The sequence below is a fragment of the Mesocricetus auratus genome, unplaced genomic scaffold (genome assembly GCF_017639785.1).
Source record: "Mesocricetus auratus isolate SY011 unplaced genomic scaffold, BCM_Maur_2.0 Super-Scaffold_6723, whole genome shotgun sequence".
Lineage (NCBI taxonomy): Eukaryota > Metazoa > Chordata > Mammalia > Rodentia > Cricetidae > Mesocricetus > Mesocricetus auratus.
The window spans coordinates 13246134-13258507 of NW_024429183.1; the positions used below are offsets into that span (position 1 = coordinate 13246134).

The 12374-nt window shown below is 49.7% G+C and overlaps 1 protein-coding gene across 1 annotated transcript in view; it reads right to left on the reverse strand.

The window, feature by feature from the left end:
• Vac14 (VAC14 component of PIKFYVE complex) overlaps positions 1 to 12374 on the reverse strand; it is a 109825-nt gene that overhangs the window by 49157 nt on the left and 48294 nt on the right. Inside the window, exon 13 of the mRNA XM_040736960.1 lies at positions 1088 to 1244. Within this exon, the coding sequence (XP_040592894.1) occupies positions 1088 to 1244 (157 nt within the window). The remainder of the gene's footprint in view (positions 1 to 1087; positions 1245 to 12374) is intronic.

Consider the following 12374-nt stretch of genomic DNA (forward strand, 5'->3'; position numbering starts at 1 on the left):
TCCTGAGTGAGGAAGTGACGGCATCCTAGGGAAATGGGAGAGAGGAAGCCAGGCTGCTGCTAGAGTCCCTCACTCTCCACATCAGGCAGAGCATGCAGCAGGGGAGCCCACAGCCCAGGCTCCCACGTGCCTGCTGCTACCCATAGCTTTCTTTGTCATGGAGCGGTGTCTTCAGTACATGATCTGTGATGTGACTTGGCATATCCAGGGGTGTACCAAGGCCTGTGGAGCCTTGAAAATACTCTGAATTTCTCAGACACTGGACATGGTGTCTGGCCAAGCAGTGAGAGGCTTCTACGGGGAGAGGGCGGGTGTAACATGGGCCCAAGGCTAGGGGCCCCGAATATCACAGAGCTGTAAGACAGACAGTGTCACTGAAAGGCTGTGAGTCTGTGTGAAGCTAACGAGGTCCTTGTGTCTAGACAGCATGAGGGGTTTAAGGGTCAAAGACCTGGCAAACATCCAAGACTCATGGGGTGATTTCCTACCAACCTGTGTCCTTGGGCCTTTTTAAGGACCATGTTGCTGAAGGAGGTGGTCAGTGCCTGGGAGAGAAGGAGCTAGGCAGTGTGGCCAGGGAGAAGAGCTACCTGCCACCTGAAGGAACTGAGGAACAAGCACTAGGAATGCCTTGGCTATACCTTCACTTGCAAGGATAGCCTGGAAACAGCCTGTTTGAATTATCCTGTCTCTTGTCTGGGCTGCCTGCCATGCTGAGAGCTATTCTGAGCTTTGGTGAGGAGGAAATGGCTCCCTAGCCTTTTTCCACCTGTGAGACCCAAGACTGAAGGTCCTGGCTGGTTGCCTGTCTGTGGAGAAATTGCCTCAGAGGGTTTAATGCCTAGTCAGTGGTTCAAAAGCATCCAAAGTGCCAAAGAGGAGGAAAAAGGATTGTGAGGGTCTCTTCGGGGGCCACTGGAGTGTGAGCCAGGAGGCAGCAGGAGGCCTGTCTCTTTAATGAAGGAAGACCATGGGTAGGCAATCTATTGACCCTCATGGCAGAACAGCCTTATGAATGACCTCCTGGTACAAGATAAGACTCAGCATTAGCATTTTCTCAGGACAGAGCCCCCAGGGAAATACTTACTGGGAGGGTTTAGCAGGTTGGCTCTGCCAGAGCTGGGCACCCGAAGCTCCGAGTGACTGACTCGGAAGTCAGGACCATCAGGAGTGCCTGGGTCATCCGTCTGGCCTGCAGGGGAGGAAGCAATTTCTGCCAACACTTCCAGATCCTTCAAGACAACCTGGGGAGACAAGCGGATGATGAAGGACAAACTTCCTATTTTGAGCTGAGCTGATGTGGCAGGGGTGAAGTCAGGATGAGGAGTGTCATGTAGGGCAGGGAGGGCCTGCAGACCAAGTGCCACTTGCCTATTGCTGTGAAAGTGCCTGGGGAAATGTGGTGAAGGTACGGGTTAAGAGGTCACTGAGGGTGATGCTCTTCCCACAGCCCTCCTCTTTATTCTGAAGAAGGACTGGAAGGGGCTCCTTGAGATGCAGGTCCTGGGCACCAGGATGAACCATACATAGGATGTATCTCTTGGTCTCTGTATCGTATGAGGCCATGGCCCTATCTAAGAACAGATGTCACTGCAGAGGTTAACACCAGGCCACACAGAACCCAAAGGGTCCTCTATACTTTGAGTGTGATTCTGCCCTCCAGTGCTAAAAGGCTTTCTAACATCCAGACAGGAATGTCTCCTAAATGTTTCCACTTAGTTTTGGATGTGGGCAAGACTGCTTCAGCTGCCTACCTGCTGAATGAACTCCTCTTAGACAGGGTTTCTCTGTGTAACTTTGGAGCCTGTCCTGGAACTCTCTCTGTAGACCAGCCTGGCCTCGAACTCACAGAGATCTACTTGCCTCTGCCTCCTGTGTGCTGGGATTAAAGGCTTGTGCCACCAATGCCTGGCAATGCCTACTGTACTCTTTCAGGGAGAGGCAGAATACAAGTGCAAGTTATGCTAGGCCATGTGGTCCTCTTTTCCCTAGGGCTGCCTCTAAAACGTCCGTAGCCCTGAAACTGAATAATTTTTACTTAGCACCTGAGCTTCAGGATGGCAAAGTCCATCCCACTGTGGCATTATACAGTGGGCAGTAGGGACCTGGGACATGCACTGTTGGGAAGACATCACAATGGGTGCATGCCCCGTTGTGTAAGGGTCATTGGTCTCAAGAAGGCCTGCCTCTGCCTCACACACATGTACATCCTTAGGACTAACCCTGGCACCCAGCATATGCTCAGCAAACATCGGCTGATGACAGGGACAACTGTGCCTTTACTGTGCTTCTTTGAAGCCAGATCAAGAATTAATAATTGGGTGGTGTGGAAGGAGGAGGGGAGGAAAAAAAAACATGGTAGGGAAGGGGACCAGGGGAAAAGTTGCAGAGTTCTGTTGCAGGGCCCTGAGAGGTTAGTTGGGAGGAATGGTAAATACAAAGTCAAGATAAGGCTAAGATGGGAATCCTTTTAGGGTGATGAAATGTTCTGGAATCAGACAGTGACGATGACTACAAAACCCTGTAAGTACAAAAGCTCCTCAACTGAAGATGGGCTTATGCCCTAACTATACACACTGTAATTTGAGAATATCACAGTCTATACACTCAACCTATGCATAGTGGAGCTGAGCAACACCATACACCGTAGACAACAAGCTGCTTCCCTTCCCTTCAAGATCCCAAGACTCACCGGGAGTATGAAGTGTGTGGACACCTGTGATTGAAGCACTCAGGGAGAGGCAGGATTAATGTGGGCTTGGGGAGACGGCTCAGTGGGTAAAATGTAAAAAAGTCAGGCACAGTGGCACATATCTGTAACCACAGACATGTGCAGGAGACAGGCATATCCAGGGGGCTTGCTGATCAGTCAGTTTAGCTAAAATGCTGAGCTCCAGGTTCAGTGAGAGACTCTCTCAAAAAGGTAGAGAGGGCAGGCAAGATGGCTTAGCAGGTAAAACTACTTGCCACCAAAATTGCTAATCTGAGATTAATTCCCAGAACTCACAAGGTAGAAGGAAAGGACCAATTACCGGAAGTTGTCCTCTGATCTTCACTTGCCAAAACATGCATATGTGTGCTTAACAATGGAAAGGGCATGGGCTCTGCAATGTGAAAGTGGTTCTACAGGCATCCTAATTCCCAGTCCCGTAGCATGTTTAGAGAATTCACTTTCTTTCACCACTGCCCAAGTGGCAGTTCCTTCTAATGTCCTAAGATCTGACAATTGGTTCAGATCAGGAGAAATCAGGATGAGGAGGAGGTCACCCTGGTTTCCTTCTAGTACTTTGTTTCTAAAGTTAAGCTGCTTCTCTCAGATCTGTCTGGGCAGGAAGACAGGGCACAAGCCCTCCGAGCAACAAATTCTGGAGGTCACATGTCCTGAGTGAGAAAGTACGGGCAAGTAAGGTTGACTGGGGCATGGCATAGATTATACCAGGCCAGCTCTTGTATGATCCCTGACATCAGGTATGCAATCCACTAGATGTCCAAGAGACATTTTTTTTTCCATCTGAAGAGATGCCTAGGAATAACCAGTAGCATATAAGAAGAATGGCTTGTATAAGATCACATCTCCCAGAGCAGCTCAAGACACAGGCTACAAGGGACAAGGTCAGAGGAGCAAGCTGTACTTGCCTCTGGTCAGAATTAACACTCTCAGTCATCATCAGAGTCACCTTCCACTCTTACAGGAGGGATCTCAGATTTGTACAGTCACCAGCTCAAGATAAAGAGTGCTTGCTTCATACCCAGTAGTTAATAAAACTACTCAGGGCTTTGTGGTCAGACATTCCAGACTTCCAACCCTCACCCCAGATCAGTTCATGTTATCTAGTGCAGCTCTCCTCTTGTTAACATCTACTGAGTAGCTACTATGGTTCTGCTCTGACTATAGGAGACACAGAGCTAGACAGGAAAGGCTCTGCCTCAGTCACAGCAGGCTGTAGGATGTAAAATTAAACATTTACTGAAAGAATGCCTCTGTGACTCAGGAACTAGCAACTTGGCCTGAGGACAGCCAGGAGCCTTTGGAAGCACTTGAACATACATCTACCAAGTGCGTGCGTGCGTGCGTGCGCGCGCATGTGTAGGGCATTCGAAACATTCTCTTAACCAACATAAGCTGCTTATGGATGCAGAGAACAAGTTGGCACATTCTGGGAAACAAAGGTTGGGGTGCTTTAGCTCCAGAGAGGGATGTGGGTGCTAGAAGATGTGTGTAGCTAGAAACCAGGCTCAGGTAGGAGGTTAGGGTGGACCATCACAAGCTTATGACCCACACAAAGGAATGTGGGCTCCATTTTGCAAGATAATAGTATTCCATTTCTCTGTATATACAAATGGAGGCTTGATCATGCAAAACTGCCCTGAAGGCTGTGAGACCAGCTGGCTGTCTGTGCCCAAGGATTCAACCAACTGTGGACTGAAAATATTAGGTGATGAACATGTATACAGGGCAGGTGAAGGCTTTTTTTCTTATTTTCTAAACAATGAAGCATAATAGTGTTGCCCTCACATTTAATTGCATTGAGTATAATATGCCACCTAGAGAAAACTTAAAGTGCATGGAACAAAGTATGAGATTATATGTAAATACTGGCCCATTTTGTAGAAGGGATTCTGAATCCAAAGGGTCTCTGAATCAATCCCTTATGGACACCAAGGAAGAAGGGGACTTCATGTGCAGAGCACAGAAAGAAGGCACAAAGAGTCTGATTTACCACTCTCATTATAAGACTTTTAATCCCAACACCAAGCTGTTAATGGCCTTGGCTTGATGATGGGGTGGGAATAGCAGTGTTCACACCCAGGGCTTTTCATGAGATTGTGCACTATCCATCTTTCCATTACTTCCTCCTGCCCACTGGACAGGAGAGCAGAGCCAGGAAGGCTGCACATTTTGCATTCAGAACTCTCTTATTTTAGGAAGTTTAACATCAAATGGCAAATGAATGCAAATTACACTTCAATTGCACAATTAAAGCCGGAAATGTTGTCTACAGGTTCCTTTGGTGATCCCAGCCACTCCTCCTGTGCTTACAAAGCAAATGATTTGTTTCTGGTCCCAGGGACTGGCAAAAAGCCCACAGTCCTGCCTGGGGCACCATACATGCACAGGTGCACATACAATGAACTGACCCTTCCTGCCCCTTAAACAGAACAGAATCCAAGAAGGAAGGGCTGCTTGAATGGAGGGCAAGGAATGACTTATGGAGAATACCGGGGAGCTACTGTGGGACTGTATAGTAGCTCTGACATCACCTCTAGTGATCAAATCCCATTGCTAGCTGTTTATCAGCTGACTCATAATCATAACTTGGATCCTGAGGCTTTGAAGCAACAACCAAAATAAAGATCTGGCCCAGAGAGGAGAGCTATTGCAGAGAAAGGTCTTGTCAACAGGAGCTCTCGGAAAGACAGCAGGGACAGCAGAGGTCCACCCTTCCTGTCAGACCTGGCTTTGCATCTCTGTGCCCAGCCAGGGCTGTGGTATTCTACATTTCCCTGGAGACCCTGCAATCCTTGGAGTGTGGTTGGAAGCTGTGGGACAAGGACCCACAAGGCCAGAAGGAAAGGCCCCAGAGCCACAGACATGTGGCCTGTCTCCTTCTGCCCCCAGAATCCCAGATCCAGTCCTTCTGCCAGTGAGCAGGCTGCCTGGGCCCATGCCCATGGCTGGCCCAGAGTCCTGGCTCTGAGGATGGGGACTAGCGCAAAGAAAGCAGGAGGAAGCCACACCAATTAGTATGCACTACACAGCATTTTTGCAAAATGAATATAAAACACTTGTGCTTTCTTTTTGTGTGAGAGAAAGAAGAGGGGAGGGGGAGGGAAGTTACAAGAAAGCAATATTCTGCAGAAGCAGGAGTGCCTGCTGTTACCATGGCAGTGGGAGGGGGTTGGGGGCATCAGCTGGTCCCTGATTCTGGAGTGCAATGTTGCTGCCTTGACTCCTTGCTGGAGTGCAAGGGTCAAGGTTGAGGATGGTAAGAACAAATGGCATCTGTCAAGGTATCACCAAGGGAAGCCTCAGGAGTTGTGATAAAGGGGCTTCGTATTTCCCACGGGGTGGACAGCAGAGAAGAGAAAGCCAGGGTATTTGTAAGTTAATCTTTGTTGGAGACAACTTTATAGTAGTTAGTGGCATTTTCCATATAGGATAAATGTGGACACTCATCTGTCACCCTTACTTTCCAGCAGCCAAGGGCAGCTCTCTCCTGGCCTGTGCTGCTTCTCTCCCATCTTCTGCTGGCCAACCGGGGGTGGGGGGGGAGGGGGCCTTACTCCAGTACCTGTCTAGAGACAGCGCAGGAAATGAAGTGTGACTGGATGACTCTCCGCCTTTCCAGGGCACTGGCTGTTCCTGTGCCCCAGCTGGTGAGGCTACAATCTGCAGACAAGTACTGCAGGTTCAAGTCCCCACACCAGGAAGCCTGTCCTTGCTTCCAACCAACACTACTCTGGCTCTAAGCCCCAGGAAATCACTTAGCAGTCACTATCCTGTATGTAGCATAGGGAAAGGAAATAGAAGATGCATAGTCTGGAATAGCTGCTGCCAAAGGGGTGGATAGACAAGAGTCTCACGTTAAGCTACCCACTGAGCTTTAGGACGCATTAGGAAGCTCTAGCTTAAGACAGGCAAGCACTAGCTGAGGCTCTAGATGTCAAGTGACTCAGCAGCCGAGCGCCTTTGAAGGAGAATCTTTTTTCTGTTGTCAGGAAATTCCCAAACTCTGCTCTCTTCTGTGCTGGCTGGGAGGAAGCTCCAAGAATGTTCCCAATTGGCACCCTTTGTACAGGCGAGAGAGATGGACGCAGCTCCAGACTCTGGACACTGCACTCTGGCCAGTGTAAGCCGAAGCCAAGGAATATCTGAAGCCTCGGTCCAGAACAGCTGACAGTGGTGCCTTGCAGGTGATCTGGGCCAGGTCACGCTGCCCCTCATGCTGTGAAGTAAGGCTGACAGGAAGGGCAGAGGCACCGAGGTCTGGCTTTCACAGGAACCTTGGGCTTTCTGCTTCTGCCCACATAGAAACTAGTTCCTTTTGTTACAAGGGTATAGCTCAGTGGCCAGGCCTCCTCCATCCCTGACCACATAGGACTTGGCTCTTGCTGCCCTGGGGTTTGGGGAATCAGCCAGAGAATTCACCCTAGGAAGCCAGATTGGAGGCCAAGAGCAGTGGGGTATGCACCCACACCAGCTGGCACTAGGGCTGGAGGCCTCTGCCCTAGACACAAGGTAAACAGGAGCTGCAGAAAGCAGTAGGCAGGCTGGCACTCTGAGCAAAGCTGTGGTCTACACGGCACCACAATAATCCCGCCTTCTGCAACAAGATGAGCACTGCCCCAAAGAACAGAGTCCAGAATTTGTGTAGGTAAGGAGGTCTGTCCAGGTGTGGACACATTTCCCTTCCCATTAGAAAGCCACTCAGGTTGCTTTTTGGTGTCTTGGCAAAGCAAAGTAACTTCCAGCTGTACATGTACACAACTCACAGGTAATGTTGGCTGACTCTGAGTACACATCCTAGGGGAGGGCTCCCCAAGCTCTGCTTAACCCTGGCTTATTGGTAAGCTTCCCACAGCACCTGGCCCGAGACAGGGACAAGGTTGGGCAGGATCAGCACACTCTGCAGCCAACTTGGTTGTTCCCCTTCTTGTGATATGTTTCTGAGCATAAGCTATGGGCTGGGCAGACTTCTCCCTCTTACAGCTCTTAGCTAACCGCAGGGCTATGAAGGGATGATATAAAGGCAGAGAGGTCCTGGCCCAGTCTTAATGTGCAGAAGAAGATGTAGTATTGGGGACAGGACAGTCAGAAAGAGTGACAGAGGAGGAGGGAGGGAAAGAGAGGGAGTGGAGTAGAGGACAGCAACGGAGAGCTCATACATGGCTCCTGAGTGATTCACGAGACCATCTACACATCCTGACTGAATGAATTCCTAACTTCTCTGGGTTCTTTGAAACTAGTTTCCTCTTAGGGGAAATGGAAAAAACCCACAGAGTCCTCTTGTGAGGCTACTGGGAGGACGAAGCTGAGTGCTGGGTACCAGGCCTGTGATAGAGCCTGTGAGTGGGTGAACTGTCACCACGGATAGTGGTCCTCTTCTGGCCCCAGTGTCTGACCTCACAGGACACTGCCACTGAAACTCAGCTTTCCAGACAAGGAAAAGGAACAACACATTCTGGAAGAACACTTCACTTCTAAGGATGCCAGAAGCAGTGTGTGGGCATGGGGTGAGCACAGTGGGCCATGGCCTACATGGAGAGGCATGGGGGCTGAGAGCTGGGGGTTCCAGCTTCCACAGATCTCATGCTGGTCCATAGTTGTAGTTCCCAATCAGCCATGTGCTCCATGTCTTCTGGGATTTGTGAAAGATGCCAGTGCCTCCCAGGCAACCATGCTTAAGCTGAGGGTACAGCTGAGGGGACTGGGGATGAGGCCCAGGCAGCTGGCTTTGAAGTTGCAGAGGATTCTGACACAGCCGAGTTTGGACAGTGCTGCAGGGCTTTGAAGCCTAATAGTTGCACTTTGACCTCTGGGGTGTGATCACTTTGGAAGTTCAAGGAGAGATGGGCATTGGGGGCCTGCGGCAGGGCTAGGTGGTTTACCCAGCCCTGTAAACAACTCAGTTTCCTATCCCAGGAGAAGGCTGAACCTAATGGGCCCCCTTTGTATAGTCTTCCTGCTGCAAGCAGGCTCCATCCCTGGGAAAGCAAGCCTGCTTTTCTGCTGCCTGTCTCAGTCTACCCCCCCCTCCAATCAGGGGCCAGCATCAGCCTGCTATACCACTCCACCCATGGCAGCTACTGTCCTCAGATTTGGTTGTATGTTTGCCCTCTGTTGCATAGTAATATCTAGACAGACATAAATATGCAGACCCTCCTGGCCCGCAAAACTGGCTTTGTGAGTGGGATGACTACAGGCTTCCCGTGGTTACTGTGGGTTCCCCATTCACTCTAGGGTGGCTAATGTAGAGACTGTGAGAAAAGTGTGAAATCTAGAATGAGAAAGAGCAGAGGCCCACTAGATGGACACAACTGTTGTGCCCCATCCTTGGCAACAACTTGTTGACAAGGACTCAATTTAGATCGACATCCTCCCTAGGTTCCTAGCAATGGCTCCAGGTACTTTTTCTGGGCTGCAGGATACAGCTACTGAGGAGCTAGGCCAGGGGATCTGGCTGGGGCTGGTCTCCAGTGTCTTTTTCTTGCTGGCTGGAAGCTTCTGTTGCCTGCTACTTGGGAGAAGACTTGGGAGAAGAGGAAAGTAGGAAGTTGCAGGGTCAGCTGTGGTAGAGTGGGATGTAGCATCTAGTGCTGTGGACAAGGTCCCTGTGCTGCAGTGGGGGAGAACCCTGAGCCCTCCATTTTCTCACATGGAGTAGGCCCCTGGCTGGAAGAATTAAGCTCTTAGCTACTGACATTATCTTAGTGTATTATGGGTGGAGATTCTAACCTTACTGGGTAATCTGAGTTTAAGGAAACCTGTGGAATTGAGGCAGAAATGGAGAGGTTGTTTTTGTTTGTTTTGGAGTAGACGGAATGAAAAGTGGAGTGGAATAAAAACCGAGGCAAGGGTCTGAGACGGAAGAACAAGTCCCATTCTTAGGGAAGACTGACGCTTTTGAGCACACAGCATTAGTATTCCAGGGAGTGGAGTCAGGACCACACAAAGTCAGAGCTAGAAAGGACCAAGTACAATCCAGTCCAACTCCAGTGTCTTAGAGAAGAAAACTGGTCCTGTGGAGAGCTGGGTGGCATGGGACCAGAGGCCTTCTGAACTCTGAGACCCCTGGGGATCTCAGTCATTGGCCTCAGCTTTTTAGAAAGCCAGATGGAGGACAGAGAGAGCTTCTGGTCTGATAAGAGACACTGACTCCCTGTCCCACCTGTGAGTAGTCTAGAGAAAGCTCGTGAGGCCTGGAAAAGGCAAGGTCAAGTTCAAATGCTCTGAGGGGAGGGTACATTCATAACTGAAGGCCAGTCAAAGACAAAATTCTATCAGGGCAATATGAGAGCAGTCCTACATGGCTGTAACTTAATCTGAGCTGGCCCTTGTTCACAGCAGAGACTATGTGGGGTTTTAGATCCCCTGGATCAGATCTACCCAGCTCCCAATTCCAGCTCTTGGCTGCAAGACCTTGGGTGAGTTATCTTCCTTATGTAGGAACCTCCAGAGAACTGAAACCATTCTAGAACTACTGGGCAGATTTGCTGTTGGTATTAATTGCTATTCTGCCAAGTCTAGCCTCACCTGGGACACAGGACTCTAGATATGCTATGGTAGGTTATCCCGCTCGTATTAATTGAGGTAGGAAGACTAGCCCATTCCTTGGACAGGGGACCCTGACCTGTATAATGAAAAAGGGAATCATGCAGCAGCATGCATTTATACTTACCCTTTCTGCTTCCTGGTTGTGAACATGATACCAGTTGCTTCAAGGTCTTGCCCAATTTACCTTGCTACAATGGACCGTATGTTCCCTTGCACATGCGCCACTTCTCCCTTAAGTTGCCTTTGTCAGAGTATCCCAGCATAGCAACAGGAAAAGAAATGAGCGCATAAGACAGATGCAGTGGAACAGTGGACCTATGTGTGTCCTGGTCTTCTCACAGGCTCGCTGCAGCATGGTTCCCAAAGGAAACTGCCCTCGAGGCTACCAGAGGGGGCCATCATTGGCTCCCCAAGTTGCTTTAATAGAAGTGCCTCTATTTAACTAGAAGCCTCCCTTTGGAGGCAGACCCTGAGACAGCTAATCTTCAACTGAAGGTCCTCTCTCTGGGGACAGAAGAGACCTGATCACCTTGGAATCTACAAGAACATAGCCTTCTCATAGCAAGCTGCTGGTTGGGCTTCCTTTTGAGGTACGCTTCATGCCAATGCCTCTGTTATCACTAAACAAAGCAGGTAACCCCAAGCTCAGTTGGTCCCAAGCTCACTAGACTGAAGTGGCAAGACTCCTTGATAATGGGGACATCAAGGTGCTTACGACTGTAATCAGGTGTACCGAGAAAAAACAGGGACTCATCCAGACCCCCTGAAAGTGTGTGTCAATGAGGAGGCCTAGGCAACCTAGGGGGCTTTGGGTAGTAGATCAGTATTTACCCCTGGCACACAAATGGACTTTGCATGCCCATCCCACAATGAGGGATGTTCTCTCAGCCTGGACACTTGGGGGAGGGCCTAGGCCCTGCCCTGAACGAAATGACAGACTCTGGAGATCCCCCATGGAGAGCCTCACACTCCCTGGGGAATGAAGTGGGGATTGGGCAGGGGGCTGGGGGGGCAGGAGAGGAGGGGATGGAGAGGGAGCTGGGATTGATATGTGAAGCAAGCTTGTTTCTAATTTAAATAAAAAACATATAAAAAGAAAGAGAGGAAGGTATAGGTGCTGGGACTTTATGGAAACCTACTAAAGTAAGGGTATTTCCTCGAGATAAAGCCTGTTTTTAATAGATGTTTAAAAAAAAGAAAAAAAAGGGACTCAACAGGACAACAGGGCTGCTTGGCCTTGAGACTGGGCCAAGGATAGCCTCAGTTGCTGGTAGTGGTGGGGAGGCTTCCTACCAAGCCAAATGACCTGAATGTGATCTTGGGAACCTACTGGGTAGAAGGAAAGAACTGGTTCCCACAAGTGATGGTCTGATTACTACATAGACACACACACACACACACACACACACACATAAATGTAAAATCACAATGCACAAAAACAAAGTAGCCTCTCCCTGATCTGCTCAGGTGCTAGGGTGGGCACCTGCCTGGAGAGGCCACATTAATAGCGCTATCCCAGCAAAGCCTGAGCGTCTTCTTCAGTTACAAATGAGTTCTGAGAGGTCTTTGGCAGTTTGACTTGGCCAGACAAGCCCTCTCCCTTGAGGGCCAAGAATCTCTTCACCTTTTCTGTTCCCTTCCTCCAGAGGCCTGTACCATGAAAACAGGTTTAACTTCCCAACTCCTGCCAGGGCAAAGCCTCAAATAAAGTCCAGGCTTATCCGTGGGCCTTACCCTGTTGGTGAGGGAACCAGAGGCGCAGAATTGGAGACTAACAGTACAGGCAGAGAGGTACACCAGTGAGGACAGCCAGCAGCTTAAGGATGCTCACAGGTCTGGGTACTTGTGACACATCTCATCAGGTGAGGACAGGAAACGCAGCGGTCTCTTCTAGGTCAGGGACCATCACTGTGCTTACATGGGACTCTTGGCACCTTTATAAAAAGCCCTCTCTCAGGTGCCCTAAGACATTCCTGAGACCTGCCCCATGGCTGCACCAAGGCTATGATGAGCAATGCTCCAGGATGTTACCTGACACATTTGCCAGAAGGGTGGTTCTCATTCTTTTTGCTGCTTTTGTACCACTCAAAGCAGGCTA